This window comes from Prionailurus viverrinus, chromosome D3 (genome assembly GCF_022837055.1).
Source record: "Prionailurus viverrinus isolate Anna chromosome D3, UM_Priviv_1.0, whole genome shotgun sequence".
NCBI lineage: Eukaryota > Metazoa > Chordata > Mammalia > Carnivora > Felidae > Prionailurus > Prionailurus viverrinus.
The window spans coordinates 6,768,000-6,786,124 of NC_062572.1; the positions used below are offsets into that span (position 1 = coordinate 6,768,000).

The 18,125-nt window shown below is 40.8% G+C and overlaps 1 protein-coding gene across 11 annotated transcripts in view; it reads left to right on the forward strand.

Annotated features, from left to right (window-relative positions):
* The window catches only part of MPHOSPH9 (M-phase phosphoprotein 9), a 60,528-nt gene that overhangs the window by 28,040 nt on the left and 14,363 nt on the right, over positions 1-18,125 (forward strand). For 10 of the 11 annotated variants that reach the window (XM_047827488.1, XM_047827484.1, XM_047827493.1 and 7 more), the window contains 4 exons: positions 857-1,072; positions 10,277-10,324; positions 11,275-11,339; positions 12,784-12,885. In XM_047827488.1, coding sequence (XP_047683444.1) covers positions 857-1,072; positions 10,277-10,324; positions 11,275-11,339; positions 12,784-12,885 — 431 coding nt within the window. The remainder of the gene's footprint in view (positions 1-856; positions 1,073-10,276; positions 10,325-11,274; positions 11,340-12,783; positions 12,886-18,125) is intronic. The other variant, XM_047827486.1, reaches the window with a different exon arrangement.

An 18,125-nucleotide genomic window follows, 5' to 3' on the forward strand; every position in this document is an offset into this window, starting at 1 on the left:
TTGAGCTGAAACCAGCAGTCGGATGCTCAACTGACTGAGCCACCTAGGTGCCCTTTTATCTTTTAATTTTTTAATTAATTATTTTTTTTAATGTTTATTTTTTTTATTTTTAATTTTTTTTTTCAACGTTTATTTATTTTTGGGACAGAGAGAGACAGAGCATGAACGGGGGAGGGGCAGAGAGAGAGGGAGACACAGAATCGGAAACAGGCTCCAGGCTCTGAGCCATCAGCCCAGAGCCCGACGCGGGGCTCGAACTCCTGGACCGCGAGATCGTGACCTGGCTGAAGTCGGACGCTTAACCGACTGCGCCACCCAGGCGCCCCTTAATGTTTATTTTTGAGAGAGAGAGAGAGAGAGAGAGAGAGAGAGAGAGACAGCGCAGGCAGGGAGGGGCAGAGAGAGAGAGGGAGACACAGAATCCAAAGCAGGCTCTAGGTTCTGAGCTGTCAGCACAGAGCCCAACGTGGGGCTCGAACTCACAAGCCATGAAATCATGACTAGAGCTAAAGTCGGATGCTTAACCAACTGAACCACCCAGGCACCCCTAAAGATTTTATTTTTGAGTAATCTCAACACCCAGTGTGGGGCTTGAACTTAAAACCCTGTGAGCAGGAGTCACATGCTCCACTGACTGAACCAGCTAGGTACCCCTGAAGCTGTTACTTTAGTAGAGTGATCCTTTTTAGTCTCCATCCCAGGACATAACAAAATATTAAAATTGTTAATTCCAATTTGTAGGTTTTATTTTATTACTTTTCTTTCATAGTTTAATGCCCACAATTTATTAGCTGCTACTGAAACATCTATTTTTTTTAATTCAAAACAATTTATTATCCTTGTTTTTATTTTGTAGAGTGATTTTAGAGAACGCTTCAATGCAGCCAGCAGTGCTTCCAAAATTTTGCAGGAACGGATTGAGGAAATGAGAACAAGTAACAAAGAAAAAGACAATACCATCATTCGACTAAAATCTCGACTGCAGGATTTAGAAGAAGCATTTGAGAATGCTTACAAACTCTCAGATGATAAAGAAGCAAGACTGAAACAAGAAAACAAAATGTTTCAAGATGTAAGTGACAAAAAATGGAAACTTAAGACAGGGGTGGCTAAAAGTTATTTTAGATGTTACACTCTTACAGTCTATTACGGCTTTTTCCAAGTTTATTTTTGTTTGACATAACTTTGCTGTGGCTGCAAATATAGATTCTCCCGATTGAGTCTGTTAGGTCTTATCTTGAAGCAGGAAGTCAGAGCGTTCAGAACTGTGGTGTTTCCCCCAAGCTTTTTGTCTCTATCGAGTCACCTTTTGAGCTATCTTAAATAAGCATCTATGTGGCTAGATGGGTAAAATGAACCAGATTTAGAATAGGTTTGATTGAATTTTTTCATTTTGCTATAATGTCACTTAAAATTTGGATTTGTACAACATTGAAACTGCATTAGGTTTCGGGTTGCGTATTTTTTTTTTTCTTAGATTTTTCTTAATATTCTTTGTCATGGTACATAAAGAAATCTGAAAGCATTTCGGCTGTTGCAGTTTTCTCCCTGAGAGCATTAGATTGTTGTTACTTTGATTTTTTAAATATTTATTTTCATGAAGATAATACATGTACATTTTTAAAAAAATTTTTATTTATTTCTGAGAGAGAGACAGAGCACAAGGGGGGGAGGGGCAGAGAGAGAGGGAGACATAGAATCCGAAGCAGGCTCCAGGCTCTGAGCTGTCAGCACAGAGCCCAATGTAGGGCTCAAACCCACAAACTATGAGATCATGACCTGAGCTGAAGTCGGATGCTTAACCCGACTGAGCCACCCAGGTGCCCCCATGTAAATGGTTTAAATATTCAGATGTTAAGGAAAAACGGTGGTCTTCCCCACCTCTCCCTTCCTAGGTGTCCCCTACCTTAGAAGTCATCACTCTCAGCTCTTCTAGTGGTTTCTCGTAGCATTTTTCTCCATGTTTCTATATAACAAACTTATATTTCTCTTTCTCTTTTTTTCCTCATCAGTTTCAGACATTACGTATCGACTTCTGTGCAAGGAAAGCCACAGTTTAGCCTTCTTACACCATTTGCTCCCAATACAAACACTTCTCTCCTTTCTTTTTCTTTTTTGTTTTTAAGTTTATTTATTTTTGAGAGAGAGACAGAGAGATAGAAAGACAGAGTGCTAGCAGGGGAGGGGCAGAGAGAGAGGGAGACACAGAATGTGAAGCAGGCTCCAGGCTCTGAGCTGTTAACACAGAGCCTTGACATGGAGCTTGAACTTACGAACCATGAGATCATGACCTGAGCTGAAGTCAGACGGTTAACCGACTGAGCCACCCAAGCGCCCCCTCTCTGTCTTTTCAGTGTGATTAATATGTTAACTTGATTCTAAGATATTGTTCTTTTACATTTTAACAACTTGAAGAATTGGTATACATCTTTACACCGTGGTGTCATAGTTTAATTGGCCGCGTTTTAATTTCTCTTAGTAGAAAGTAGTAGTAAATAATGGTATGATTTCTGGTGAATGGTGTTTTAGATTTGAAATGAGATGTATTATCATTGACAGATCAGTATTCAGTATTTCTTACTGTCTGTGTAAATATTGTGGAGAGCCAGGCTGCAGTGTTCAGTGATTACATTTCCTTTCTCTTATTTTCCCTAGAATTAATAATTACTTTGTTTTTTTTTTTTTTTTTTTTAACTTGATTAGTAGCCTGTATTTAGTACTTGCTCCCGCCTCCAAATACTTCTGCTTTGTTATGAGCTGCTTGCTCTTGGGGTCGGATACACAGATGTCTGGGACTTACTTTTGCCATCATCCTGGGAATGGTCTTTGCTTCTTTCTTGTATTAGGTCTCTTGTTTTGTGTGCATCCTGTACTTCTTTCTTAGTTGAATTCTCTGTTTTGCCAGAGTGTATCTCTTGAGAAAAAGAGTACTTGGGAGACAAATTCTGAAGACTTCCATGTCTGAAAACATTTATGGTTTGCAGTCACACTTAAAAAAAATTTTTTTTTAATGTTTGTTTATTTTTGAGAGAGAGACAGAGCGCGGGCAGGGGAGGGGCAGAAGGAGAGGGAGACACAGAATCTGAAGCAGGCTCCAGGCTCTGAGCTGTCAGCATAGAGCCCGATGTGGGGCTTGAACACATGAACCGCAAGATCATGACCTGAGCCAAAGTCAGAGGCTCCACTGACTGAGCCACCCAGGTGCCCTTGCAGTCACACTTTTTAAAAAATACTTTTATTTTTTACAACCGTTTTAGATTTACAGAGAAATTGAGAAGATAGTGTCGTGTTCCTGTATGTCCTGCACGGTTCCCCTGTTATTAACGTCTCACATTAGTATGGTATTTTGTGGCAATTAATGAACCAATGTCGACTCATTATTATTAAGTGAATTCCATAGCTTATTCAGATTTCCTTTGTTTTCACCTCATGTTCTTTCTCTGTCCCAGGATTCTGTAGTACATTTAGGTACCATGACGCCTCCTTAGGGTCCTTTTGCCTATGACAGTTTCTCAGACTTTCCGTGTTTTTGATGACCTGGACGGTTTTGAGGAGGATTGGTCAGGGGTTTTGTTGGGTGTCCCTTGGGATGTTTCTCTTATGACTAGACTGTAGTTATGGAATATGGGGAGGAAAACCACAGAGGGAAAGTGCCATTTCAGCACATCTTATCAATAAACCCTATGTATTTTATTCTCTGATAGTCAAGTTTCAGGAGAGAGTGTATATAAACACTCTGTTCACTATGTCATATTTGATTACAACTTCACATGGTTTTGATTATTACTCTTTTTTTTTTAATGTTTGTTCATTCATTCATTCATTCATTCATTCATTTATGTATTTTTGAGAGAGAATGCAAGCAGGGGAGGGGCAGAGAGAGAGCAAGGGGGCGACAGAATTCCAAGCAGGCTCCACGTTGTCAGCCATGGGGCTCGATGCAGGGCTTGAGCCCACAAACTCATGAACCATGAGATCATGACTTGAGCAGAAGTCAAGGGTTGGACACTTAACCAACCGAGACACCCAAGAGCCCCTGGTTATTACTGTTCTTATTCATGTGTATTAACAGTATAATTTTGTGTGCGAGTACATGATGAGATCCTGGTTTTTAAAACTTCTTGCACATTTTACTTTGCCATAATATCAGACGTACAAAAAGTAGCAAAAATTGTATAAAAACTTTGCAAATACCTTTCACCTTGATTCTAAATCTTTTTTTTTTTTTTTAATTTTTTTTTTTTTTCAACGTTTATTTATTTTTGGGACAGAAAGAGACAGAGCATGAACGGGGGAGGGGCAGAGAGAGAGGGAGACACAGAATCGGAAACAGGCTCCAGGCTCTGAGCCATCAGCCCAGAGCCTGACACGGGGCTCGAACTCCCGGACCTCGAGATCATGACCTGGCTGAAGTCGGAGGCTTAACCGACTGCGCCACCCAGGCGCCCCTATTCTAAATCTTAACATTTGGCTCTGTTTGCTTTATCAGTCTGTCAGCGGCCGCATGAGGCTGTGGCTGCCCCATTAGGCAGCACAGATAAGAGAACACCTCCAGTGCTGCAGAAAGTTCTGTTGGACAGCACTGTTGCAGAATGTTCTTCAGTTCGGGTTTGTATTTTGCAGTCAGATTCAGGTTGTTGTAATGCCCAAGAGTGGAAGGAAGCTGAGCCTTCTTAGCACATCCTATCAGGAGGCCCATGTTCACTTTGTGGTGTTAACCCTGATCTCTTGGTTAAGGTGCTGTTTGCCTGGTGTCTGCACTGTAAAGTTATAACTCCCAGTTTGGAATTTGTAAGTATTAGGGGATATTTTAAGACTTTGTAAATCACCTTCTTCTCATCAGACTTTACCCACTAGCTTTAGCATGAGGAGCCTTTCCTGAAACAGGTAATTACTCTGGTGGTTGCCAAATGATGCTTTTCCTATTACCCCTTCTACATTTTTCTGAAAGGAGGACCTCTCTGCTCTCCTTTGTTTATTTATGTCAGCGTGGACTCATGGATTCTTTTTTTTTTTTTTTAACCTTTTTTTAATTTTTGAGACAGAGAGAGACAGAGCATGAACGGGGGAGGGTCAGAGAGAGAGGAAGACACAGAATCTGAAACAGGCTCCAGGCTCTGAGCCGTCAGCACAGAGCCCGACGCGGGGCTCGAACTCACGGACCGTGAGATCATGACCTGAGCTGAAGTCGGCCGCTTAACCGACTGAGCCACCCAGGTGCCCCTCATGGATTCTTATTTTATTCAGTGGGTTATATAGTTCTTTTTGCTGTCGCTGTTATGGTTATTATTTTGACGCTTGCTTTGTCCTAGTTTTGGCCAGTGGGGTAAGTGTTAGGCTGGCTGGCTCCTGTGTCCTTTTGACGTGTTCCTGTCATTCTCTGAGCACATCCACACTTCCTGGCACAGCAAGATATTCCAGGCTCAGCTTGTACTTTCCCATAGCTCTAAATCACTCATGACTCCAACGAGCCCTGGTTCCTTTAAGTGGAAAATATGTAGAAACGGAGATCTAGTACTAGGTATGTTCATTGTTCATTGGATCATTGGAATGTTGTTTTGAATTGAGATTATATTAATGTTGCCAGTGATGACACTGTTTGTTTGCATTTGCTATGTCAAATTCTTCAAGCCTAGGGAGATGTACAGAGAGTAATAGATAGAGCATCCACATACCACCTGTCTGCAAATCCAGTTGAAACACCCTCTTCTATTCCTTTCTCTCCTACCTGCTATGCTGAATACACTCTTGGTTTCCCCATGAATTTCTTTCTACTTTTGCTCCAAACCCACGTGTCTATAAACAATATATAGTGATGTTTATGAACTACGTATGAATTGTACTACCTGTATCTTCCAGCAGCCTGTTTTGTTTTTTTATTTTTAAGCGGCCTCCACGCCTAGCGTGGGGCTTGAACTCATGACTCTGAGGTCAAGATTTGCATATTCTACTGACCGAGCCAGCCAGGCACCCCTCCTACAACCTGTTTTTTTGCAGCATTGCTTCTCAGATTTACCATGCTGATACATGCAGCTTTTACTCATTTTTAAACAGCTTTTAAATATTTCAGGTATATAAAAAGAAAAATCACATGTGGACCAAGCACTCATCTTCGGATTTAAAATGCCACAGATACAATTGAAGTCCCCCCATGCACCCATTTCTGATCACCCCTGCCTTCTTAGGAGTGACTGATGGAATGAACACATTTGTTACACAGTCTCTCTCAAAGGTCTTCCAGGTTCAAGGAAAGAAGAAGTAGGTACCACCTCTTGATGGGGTGTCTCGAGGTTCTGGAAGACCTTTTGTGAACAGAAATATTGCCGCTGCCTCTTTGGGGTACACAGTATCTGCCACAAGAGCCTGTGTTCTGTGTGCAGTGGCTGGGACATAGAATGTGAACGCTGTCATCCTCATTAGATGCTGCTAATATTGCTAAATTGCCCTCTGAAATAGTTGTACCAGTTCATTTTCCCACCAGTAATCGATGAGTGTTCTTATTTTCTAGAGTATTTCCAATGCTTTGTATTGTCAGACGTCTTAATTTTTTGCTGGTTTGATTGATGTGCAGTGATTAATCTGTATTGCAGCTCTCTTGGCTTGTGGTTTGCGTTTAATTTGGCGTTCTCTTTTATGGGGTACAGGTTTTAGATTGTAATATTCAAAATACAGTCTTTTCATTTACGGTTTAGGCCTCTTTTATGTCTTGTTTACACAGTCTTTTCCTACTCAAGGATCAGAAAATTAATCTCCTATATATTGCCTTCTAAAATTATAAAGTTTTGCTTTATACATTTAGGCCTTTAAGCTACCCCAGATTACCTCGTATGTATGGTGTGAGATGTGAACTGAACTTGATTGTTGTTTCAAATGGTTAACCGATGGTCACAGCACCATTTTTTTAAAAGTTGATTTAAGCAATCCCTACACCCAAGGTGGGGCTCGAACTCATGACCCAAAGATCAGGAGCCACATACTCTTCTGACTGAGCCATTTTCAAATAGAGTATCTTTTCATGTCAATATTACTGTCAGCTTATCCTATTTTGTAAAAGCAAAAACAGAAAAACTGCTTTTGGGGCTCCTGACTTGCTCAGTTGGTGGAAAATGTGACTCTTAATCTTGGGGTCATGAATTCAAGCCCCACATTGGGTGTAGAGATGACTTCCAAAGAAAACAAAGCAAAAATTCTGCTTTTGTTTGGAATTTCACTAAATTTATAGATTAATTTGGAGATAGTTGAGACTTATAATATTGAGTCATCCCATATATGAATGCGGTTTATACCTCTATTTAAATCTTTTTTTAAAAAGTCTCTTAACAAAGTGTTGTAGTTTTCTTCATTAAGCCCTTTCACATCCTTTGTTAGGTTTTTCTCCTTAGATACCCTATTTTAATATTTATGTATTTCTAAATAATGTGCTTATGTTATTTCTTGAATTTTTATTTATTTTTTATTTTTGTCTTAAACTTTTTAAAAATGTTTATTTGTTTTGAGAGAGAGGGAGAGTGCATGCAGGGGGGCAGAGAGAGAGAGAGAGAGAGAGAGAGAGAGGGAGAGAAGGAGAGAGAGAGTAAGAATCCCAAGCAGGCTCTGCGCTATCCTCTCAGAGCCTAATACAGAGAACCATGTTTCATGGACGGTGAGATCATGACCTGAGCCGAAACCCAGAGTCCTATGCTTAACCGACTGAGCCACCCAGGTGCCCCCAATTTTTTTTTTTTTAATATTTATTTATTTTTGATACAGAGAGAGACAGAGTTCGAGCAGGGGAGGGACAGAGAGCGAGGGAGACATAGAATCTGAAGCAGGCTCCAGGCTCCGAGCTGTCAACACAGAGCCTGACACGGGGCCCAAATTCACAAGCCGTGAGATCATGACCTGAGCCGAAGTCAGACTCTCAACTGACTGAGCCACCCAGGTGCCCCAACCCCCAATTTTTTTTTAAAGTAAGCTCTACACCTAAAGTGGGGCTTGAACTCACGACCCCAAGATCAGGAGTTGCATGCTCCACCAATTGAGCCAGCCAGATGCCCCGATTTCTTGAATTTTTAACAATATCCATAATTATTGTGGTTGAAGATTTAGGTCTTTCGCATGTCATTTGGCTAAGAGTATAGAATTCTAGGGTATATTTTCTTATCAGATTTTTTAAAAGTTTATTTATTTTTGTGAAAGAGAGAAAACACAAATGGTGGAGGGGCAGAGAGAGAGAGGGAGACACAGAATCTGAAGCGGGCTCCAGGCTCCAAGCTGTCAGCACAGAGCCCAGCTTGGGCTTGAAACCACGAACCATGAGATCATGACCTGAGCCAAAGTCAGACGCTCAACCGACTGAGCCACCAGGTGCCCCTGGGTTGATTTTCTGAGACTTAATTATGCTTTACTTTCCATCATAGCCTCTTCGTTCTCTATCTTCTGGTTTTAGTATTAAACTTATTTTCTCTCTCATTTTTAGTTTCTAAGAGCTGTTTCTGTCCTTTCATTGCTAGTTTTTCATTGCTTTCTGCTCTTGCTTTATGTATATAGCAGTTACTTCTCTGAGGATATTAGTAATAGCTTTCTTGTAATACTTCTTTAGTTTTGATTTATTATTTCTTCCAAGTTAACCTTTCCTTTTGAAATCAGCTTCATATTGAATGTTTTTGCCTTTTTTTTTTTTTAATGTTGGTTCTTTTACTAGACTCACATTTAAGGGGGAGGCAATCAAAAGCCATTTGGAGACCGTATGTGTACAGATGTGACTTACTTCCTGGTAGCCTTTACTTACCAGCAATCATGGAGTAATTATGTAGAGGTCTTCTTTCTGGGATTGTTTGGTTTTCCCAAGGAAGAGTCTCCCCAGTCTCTTGTCTGGGACCTTTCATCCAGGATCTGGTGGCAGTGAGGGATGGGGAGCCAAGGTGGGTTTTGTTTTGTGTTTTGTGTTTTGTTTTTTTGAAAACTTTTCCATCTTCTCCTTATCCCTTTACTTCCTCCACCTGTTGCACTTGGGTTTCCAAAGCTGAATTTGTGTCTCATTCACCTTCACTGAGTCCTGTTGGCTGGCTGGTCTGTCTGCTTCTGTATAGGATGGGGAAAGGTCCTGGGCTCTAACCACTCAACTTTCATTTATTTATTTGTTTGTTTGTTTGTTTGTTTATAATTTTGTAATGTTTACTTTTGAGGGAGAGTGAGACAGAGTATGAGCAGGGGAGGGGTGGGCAGAAGAGAGGGAGACAGAATCCGAAGCAGGCACCAGGCTCTGAGCTGTCAGCACAGTGCCCGATGCAGGGCTTGAACTCAGGAGCCATAATAAGTAATCTATATTAGACTTGGGATTATGGGTTTTTTTGGGTAATTTTTTAAGTGTTTTATTTATTTTTGAGAGACAGAGACAGAGAGAGAGTGAGTGGAGGAGGGGCAGAGAGAGAGGGAGACAGAATCCGAAGCAGGCTTCAGGCTCTGAGCTGTTCACTCAGAGCCTGACATGGGGCTTGAACCCACGAATTGTGAGATCATGACCTGAGCCAAAGTTGGCCGCTTAACTGATTGAGTCACCTAGGTGCCCCGCAAATTTTAATCTTTTAAAATATTGCTTTCTTGAGGCACCTGGGTGGCTCAGTGGGTTGAGCATCCAGCTCTTGATCTTGGCTCAGGGCTTGATCTCCAGGCCGTGAGTTCGAGCCCCACACTGGGCGTGAAGCTAAATAAATAAGTAAATAAGTAAACAAACAAACTGCTCAAGGGGTCTGAACTGCTACTAAATTGTTTTTGTTTTACTTTTTATTTTGAAGTAAATTCAAACTTAGAGAAAACTTGTGAGAACGATTATATTCCTTTTACCTAGGATCACAGTTGTTAGCATTTGCCATATTGGCTTTATCATCTCCCATATGTATGTGTTCACACATACATTTTTTTTTCTTGAACAATTTGAGAGTAAGTTACAGACCTGGCCCTTTACCCTTACCTTTTGGTGTGTATTTCCTAAGAACAAGGGCCTTCGGTACATAGCCACAGAACGAATCAAAGTAAAGAAGTCTAATGTGCAATTTACATCCAAAGTATTATTTTATGACACTTTTTTTTCTAGTCCAGGATCCAACCCAGCATCATGCCTTACATTCACTTCTGTTATCTCTTTAGTCTCCTTCAATCTGGAACACAGTGTTAACCATTCTGTTTCATGACATTTGCATTTTTGAAGAGTAAGGGCAGCTATTGTATAGACCATCTCTGAGTTGCTATTATAATGTTTAACTTTGTGGTGCAATTTTTTTGTTTTTCCTTATAGCTCTTAGGAGAGTATGAGTCCCTTGGAAAAGAACACGAAAGAGTAAAGGTAATGGTTGATGATTCATGTTCTGAACATCATGTAGGGGCAGAAACACTGGGTTGGAAATGAAGAGGGGTGACCCTTTCTTCTCCCTCTCTCTCCCTCTTCTACCTCCATCTAGCCACCTTAGTTAGACTGTCTCTCCATCACCTCATCTTTGTCAGCATCCTTATTTGCAAATATTTGCCCACTTACGTTGCAGATTTGTTGGATTTCTTTGAAATCTTCAGAAATGTTGAATGGCTGTTGTATTTGAGATGAGTTGAGATGAAATTTTTAGAAGAATATAAGAACCATATAGATGAAAATAATTATTTAATAATATTTAAATACAAAGTTTTGTTTTTTAAAGCAGTAGCTTTTTGTGGGATTGTTTGAGTTTATTGATAATGCTTGAATTCTTAATGAAAGCTCTGTTTGGGAACTATATGTTTGAATTCCGCAAAACCCCACAATAATGCTGTAAGTGGGGTCCAAAGTACTTGTGTTGCATAAAATACAGGGTTGTGATCATTCAAGGTTGGTGAAAAGGCCTGCACAGCTAGGCAGGAGGGAATTCTGGGGGGTCAGGAGCCAGTCATCACATGTGAAATCTTACTAAGTGGCAAAACAAATACCTGTGTGTTTACTACTGAGGTTTTAGGCAAGTTGTAGTTAGAATATGTCCATTTTGACACTGGATTGTGCAGAATTAAGGAAAGCATCATAGGCTATACCTATTACACAGGTCATGTACATACAGCTACTTGTATCAACCAGCATTTTGCTGTCTCATTTTTTCCCCTGAATTGTGCATATTGGCTCTGTGGTCAATGCTGTATTTGCTGAGTATCTGCATAATTTTCTTTGTAGCTCTCTGGTGTGACCTTAGATTTGTTTTATATTATGTATTTTAAAATAAAAGGAGTATAAACCTGAATATTCCAGTTATCTGAATTTTTCCTTTATTTTCATAGGATACATTAAATACAACCGAGAACAAATTGCTTGATGCACATACTCAGATTTCTGATTTGAAAAGGTAAAATGTGTTATCTTTCTAATAAGATAATTATGCCTCTATTCTTTTAGCATATAAATATGTGTCTGTACCGAAAGCGATGAAAAGGAAGTTTTTCTTGAGGATTTTTAGGCACTTTGAGGTCAGGTTTTATCCTGATCTTCCCCTGACCTGGAAATACATTTGATTTTAGCCAAAGATTTTTAAATGATTAGAGTAGATTGGTAGTTGTGCTTGAGAAGTGTGCACTCCTGAAACATTTATTTGGTCAGCGAAGCAAAATCTAAATGGTACTAAACCTTTGAAAGGAAATTTAATCTATCCTTAAAAAAGAAGAAGAGAATTTTAAGAGGCAGTCTAGTTCACCAAATGATATTTGTGCTCCCAAAAGAAAACAGCATTCACACCAACTTTATGACCATCTACTTTCTTAAAAACCTGGTTTGGGGACTACATTTGTGATCTCATTTGCTTAATTAGATAGAAACAGAGGCATAAATGGTCTCTATGGCAAATGATTAATTATTTTTAATTGGCTTTGGAGGGTGCTTTTGTGTTTGTATTTGGAGATACGTCCTTTCTTTGGAGATTTTACTGTGCTCCTAAGGACTTCAGGTTGGAGAGAATGTGAATGCTGCCTGGCCTGCTCATTTGCTTAGGTCTTTGCTGGGATGCATTCAGTTCTGCCAATAGCTTCCTTGTCAAATTGGCACGAAGTGTCAGCCCTGCTAGAGCTGTTGTTCTTCCTCAAACCCTCCTCGCAGCAGGGCAGACAAGAATTTGAGGTTAGAAGGAGATGAACACATATGCAGAGTTTAAGAGAACAGAAGGAATGCCAAGGTAGCTTCAAAACAGAAGTACCAGAGTACTTACCCCTGTTGGTGAATTTGAAAATAGGCTTTTATTCTGAACATGGCACAAATGAGGTGAGTTGCCTGTAGGTAGAGAGTTGTTCAGGATAGTTTAGCCTTTGTGTCTTTTAAAAATTAGGAAGTTCTTGTTAGCTCTTTTATTGGATGTTATATTAAAATTGCTTCCTCTTTTGTGAAAGCATTACCTATCTAGATTTCATATGCATGAATATATACGTTCAGAATGAAACATACTAGAACTGCATTTTATTTGAGTACTTGGTTTTATTTTATTTTTAAAATTTATACCATGTGTTTTGATCTGTAGTCAAATTTATAATTTTTCTTTTTTTCCTTGGCTATATAAAAGCCATTTGTTGTCTTTTCCTTCAGTTGTCGTATGTGAAATGCTTCTTTGTAGAGTTTAATGTATTTGTCTTTCAGTTTATTTTCCAATTTTGTTCAGCTTTTTTAAGCTTACTGGTGGCATTTTACTGTGAAAACAGGTGTATGGACCAGCAGTTTCTAGAAGGGTCTGTTAAATAAGTAATTTGTAGTTGAGCTATATTTAAAATCTATCGTGTACTTAATTTATCTTATTGCTTTTGAATTAGAACAATTTCAAAACTTGAAGCTCAGGTCAAGCAAGTAGAGCATGAAAATATGTTAAGTCTTCGTCATAATTCTAGAACTCCTGTGAGACCCTCACGTGCCAAGTAAGTGATTTTGTTTAATCTCAGTAAAGCTAGAAATAGGTGCACCCTTTTAGTGAACTGAGAAACTCATCTGTCTAAATCATGAGAGAGTCAGGGTTAAGTGTCATTATAGAACTTAGATGTGTAAAAACATCTAATTATGGGGCGCCTGGCTGGCTCAGTCATGAGTTAGAGCCCTATGTTGGGTGTAGAGCTTACTTAAAAAACCAAAACAAAACCGTCTAATTATTAGATATTATAAAAGGTCTTATGCAGAGGCATTTGCCAAAAGGAGGGAATAGAATCTGATGGGGTGTAAAGAGACCTAGAATGTTTTTTAGTCCTTGATTTTGCCCAGCTGTGTGACCTTAGGCAAATCACTTAATTTGAGGTTTTTTTGGAGCTCAATTTTATTATCTGTAAAAACCAGGACATTGGGCTAGAGCACCTCAAAAGGTCTTTTAGCCCTAAAATTCCAGAAATTGTATCCCTTGTTAATGGACAAATCTACAAAGATAGTGGATTTTATTAGGTTGTAAGGATTTTTCTTTTTAGTTTTTTTAGTTATTCAGAATTAGCTTTGTTGTAATCTCAGAGCATTATCTTGATGATGCTTTTATAGAGCTATTTTTTTCTTTTTTCTTTTTATTTTTTTTAATGTTTATTTTTGAGAGAGAGAGGAGGTGAGCGAGCGGGGGAGGGGCAGAGACATAGAGGGAGACACAGAATTCGAAGCAGGCTCCAAGCTCTGAGCTGTCAGCACAGAGCCTGACACGGGGCTCGAACTCACAAACTGCAAGATCTTGACCTGAACCAAAGTCAGACACTTAACCGATTGAGCCACCCAGGTGCCCCTAGAGCTGTTTTTTTTCGTATTAGAATTGGTTTTTATTATGATTTTATAAAGAATATTAAATGAGTAGATCATAAGGTCATAAATTGGTGTGTATCGGAAAGATTGTTAAATTGTAAACTTTAACCTAGGTTGTAATTGTCAAATGAGAAACTTTCTTTAGATCTTTTTATTTATTATTAAAAAAAATTTTTTTTATTGTTTATTTATTTTGAGAGAGAGAGACAGAGCCTGAGGGGCGGGGAGGGGCAGAGAGAGAGGGAGACACAGAATCTGAAGTAGGCCCCAGGCTCTGAGGAGTCAGCACAGAGCCCGACGTGGGGCTCGAGCCCACAAACCGTGAGATCATGTCCTAAGCCGAGGTCGGACGCTTAGCTGACTGAGCCACCCAGGTGCCCCTAGATCTTTTTTTTTTAATGTTTATTATTTTTGAGACAAAGACAGAGAGACAGAGAGCAAGCGGGGGAGGGGCAGAGAGAGAGAGGGAGACACAGAATCTGAAGCAGGCTCTAGGCTCTGAGCTGTCAGCACAGAGCTTGACCCGGGGCTCGAACTCACAAACTGCGAGATCATGACCTGAGCCGAAGTTGGACACTCAACCAACTGAGCCACCAGGCACCCCTCTAGATCTTTGTTAATTAATCTTAAATTAGAACATAGTGAATTATTTAAAGAAAAAAAAATTGTAAGTAACTGAAATTGAACGTTTGTGGGAGGACAAGAGTGGGGTGGGATTGGGGTCAGGAAAGGCCTTTCTGTGGAGGTGACTTGTAAGCAGGGAGGTGTAAGCCCTGTGCTGAGTGGTTGGGGTGGGGACGTGAGGGCGGGGGATGTTCCAGGCAGAGAAATTAGCCTCACTATGTCCTGAGGTAGGAAAGAGCTTACATGTTTAAAGAACCTGGAGGAAGCCTCTGTGGCCCGAATATTGCCAGCAAGAGGTCAAGTAGGTCCAGATGAAATCGTAGACTATCATCCATCGCCTTCTAAGCCATACATGGTCGAGAGTTTGGATTTTACTCTTAAGTCCATTGGGAAGCCTCTGAAAGGTTGTATATGGTAAAATTAGGTCATCTGATTTCTAATTTTTTTTTTTTTAACGTTCATTTATTTTTGAGACAGAGAGAGACAGAGCATGAACAGGGGAGGGGCAGAGAGAGAGGGAGACACAGAATCCGAAACAGGCTCCGGGCTCCGAGCTGTCAGCACAGAGCCCGACGCGGGGCTCGAACTCCCGGACCGTGAGATCATGACCTGAGCCGAAGTCGGACGCTTAACCGACCGAGCCACCCAGGCGCCCCTGATTTCTATTTTTTTAATGCACCTGCCATGAGGAGAAGACGGAGAGGAAAAGAGTAGAAACAGACACACTAATTAGGCTATCGTAGTGCTGGGAGAGGTGGTGCTCGCTGGGTGATGTCCGTAGAAATGGACAGAAGAGAAAGGTGGGAGGGTTCTGGAGGTGGAATCCACAGAACATAGCTAAGAATGAGGTAACAAGATAAGAAAGGGAAGTGTCCAATAATGTCTTGGTTTCTGTCTGGAGCGACTCAGCGTTCCGTATATTGAACTGGGGAAGGAATGGGAAGAGCAGGCCATGGGGTAAGGATCAGAATTTCTTTTTTTTTTAATTTTTTTTTTTTTTTAACGTTTATTTATTTTTGAGACAGAGAGAGAGACAGAGCATGAACGGGGGAGGGTCAGAGAAAGAGGGAGACACAGAATCCGAAACAGGCTCCAGGCTCTGAGCAGTCAGCACAGAGCCCGACGCGGGGCTCAAACTCACAGACCGCGAGATGGTGACCTGAGCTGAAGTCGGACGCTTAGCTGACTGAGCCACTCAGGCGCCCCAAGGATCAGAATTTCTATTCCAAATATTTTAGTTTGAGATTCCTACAGATTCCAAATGGGAATCCAGCAGGTGATTATACATTTGCATTTGGAGCTCAGAAATAAGGTCTCAGGCTGGAGTTACAAATTGTAGAATTATCATTCTGTAGTGCTTGACCACGGGATAGGTGGTGTAGGACGCAGCTCTGAAGAGCCCTGAGGTCCCGATGTTGGGGTGGGGGTTGGCACAAGAAGCTGAGAAAGAGCTGCCAGCACACTGGGAGGAACCCCCAAGTGGCCCGTGTTGTGGCCGCAGCTGAGAGAGCGAGTGAGGGGGACTGGGGATCCCTGGGTGTGCCAGCCAGGGGTTGGTGGCCTGGAGAGCAGTTTGCACAGAGGGACAGATGTGAACGTTGGTTGAGAATGTTGTGTAGAATAAGTGAAGGCGACCTGTGTGTCTAACAACTGGAACAGTAATATATTGTGATATATTTGTGCATGGCGCTGTATGTGTGAGAGTGCACTTGCTAGATCAGGAATTGGCAAGCACAGCCCCCAGCCCAAATCCAGCCTGCTGCCCGTTTTTGGAAGGCCCATGAGCAAAGAAAGGTGTTTTGTTTTTAAATGGGAAAAAAAGCATAATATTTCATACATGTAAAAATTACATGAAATTGAAATTTCAGTGTCCATAAATAACATTTATTCATTTACCTATTGTCTGTGGCTGCTTTGCATTACAATGGCGAAGTTGAGTAGTTGCAACAGAAACCTCTTCCATCTGGCCCATAAAACCTATTTATTAAAACAAAATAGGGGTGCCTGGGCGGCTCAGTCGGTTAGGTGTCCGACTTCTGCTCAGGTCGTGATCTTGTGGTTCGTAGGTTCGAGCCCCGTGTAGGGCGCTGTGCTGACAGCTCAGAGCCTAGAGCCTGCTTCTAATTCTGTGTATCCTTCTGTCTCTGCCCCTCCCCAGCTCACACTTTGTCTCTTTCTCTCAAAAACTAAACATTAAAAAAAATAATAAAAAATCACACAAAAAACTTATTTATTATTTGACTACAGGAAAAATTTGCCAACCACTGAAGTTGATCATTAACATGATTTAATCTTAGGAACATAATTTGGAACAACGAAAAACCAGTTGCAGAAGAAGTAGGATACTCTTTATATTGACTTCAGCATGTAGAACAGTTGTACACATTCTTACAGGTTCATACAGAAGTAGTAAAAGTATAATGTATGTACACATTACAAATTTAGTGTAAGTGGTTGCTTTGGAGAGGAATGATATTGGAGAGGTACACAGGGGACTTGAGTTGTATCTGTGGTATTTCTCTGTGTAAATTTTTTTTAAATGTTTATTTATTTTTGAGAGAGAGCGTGCATGCGAGCGGGGGAGGGGCAGAGAGAGGGAGACACAGAATGTGAAGCAGGCTCCAGGCTCTGAGCTGTCAGCCCAAAGCCCGACGCGGGGCTTGAACCTGCAAACCGTGAGATCATGGCCTGAGACGAAGTCGGACGCTCAACCGACTGAGCCACCCAGGCGCCCCTGTGGTGTTTCCCTGTTTAAAAATCTAACAGAAATATTGCAAATAATCAAGATTGTATAAGCAGACGGCTGGTGCATGAGTATGATCTGTGTGTCTATGCATGCTGAAGTGAACATGAACCAATAAAGGATTCATATCCACAATATAAAGAACTATGAAAGAAAAGGTCTCCTCAACAGAAAAATGATAAGCGAACATGAACAAATGATTCGTAGAAAAAGACATAAATGGCTGATAAAATGAAAAGATGTTCATTTTACTAGTAATCAAAAAATGTAAATTAAAACAAGCATGGGACACCACTCACACCGTCAGCCAGGCCACACTTTAACTGTAATCAATGCAAAGTTTGGCAAAGATGTGAAGAAAGAGGTACTCTCAAAGTAATGGTTGGACTGAAAATCAGTAAGCTTGACTGGAGCGTGATTTGGCAATATCCACTAAGACTGAAAATATGTGCACCCCAAATCGCACACTTCTGGTTTTAGATATTTACCTTAGAGGAATTCCTACATGTGTTAATCGTAGCACTGTTGAAAGGTGATGTGTTGGGGGGGCGCCTGGGTGGCTCAGTCGGTTAAGCATCCGACTTCGCTCAGGTCATGATCTTGCGGTTCGTGAGTTCAAGCCCCGCGTCAGGCTCTGTGCTGACGGCTCAGAGCCTGGAGCCTGTTTCGGATTCTGTGTCTCCCTCTCTCTCTGACCCTCCCCCGTTCATGCTCTGTCTCTCTCTGTCTCAAAAATAAATAAACGTTAAAAAAAAATTCAAAAAAAAGAAAGGTGATGTGTTGGAAACTAAACATCCACAACAGGACGAAGAATCAATAATGGGCAGTATAGTCATTCTGCAGGCAAATGATTAAAATGACACACCTGTCTGTGTTAACATGGGGTATCTGAAACATGTTGAGTAGAAGCAGCAGCATTAGAAGGATGTGTACATTAAGTGGACATGATTAAAAAAAATACAAACAACCACATATATAGAATTTTGTCTTTCCATTGAAAACACGTATGGTAAGATGTTAACA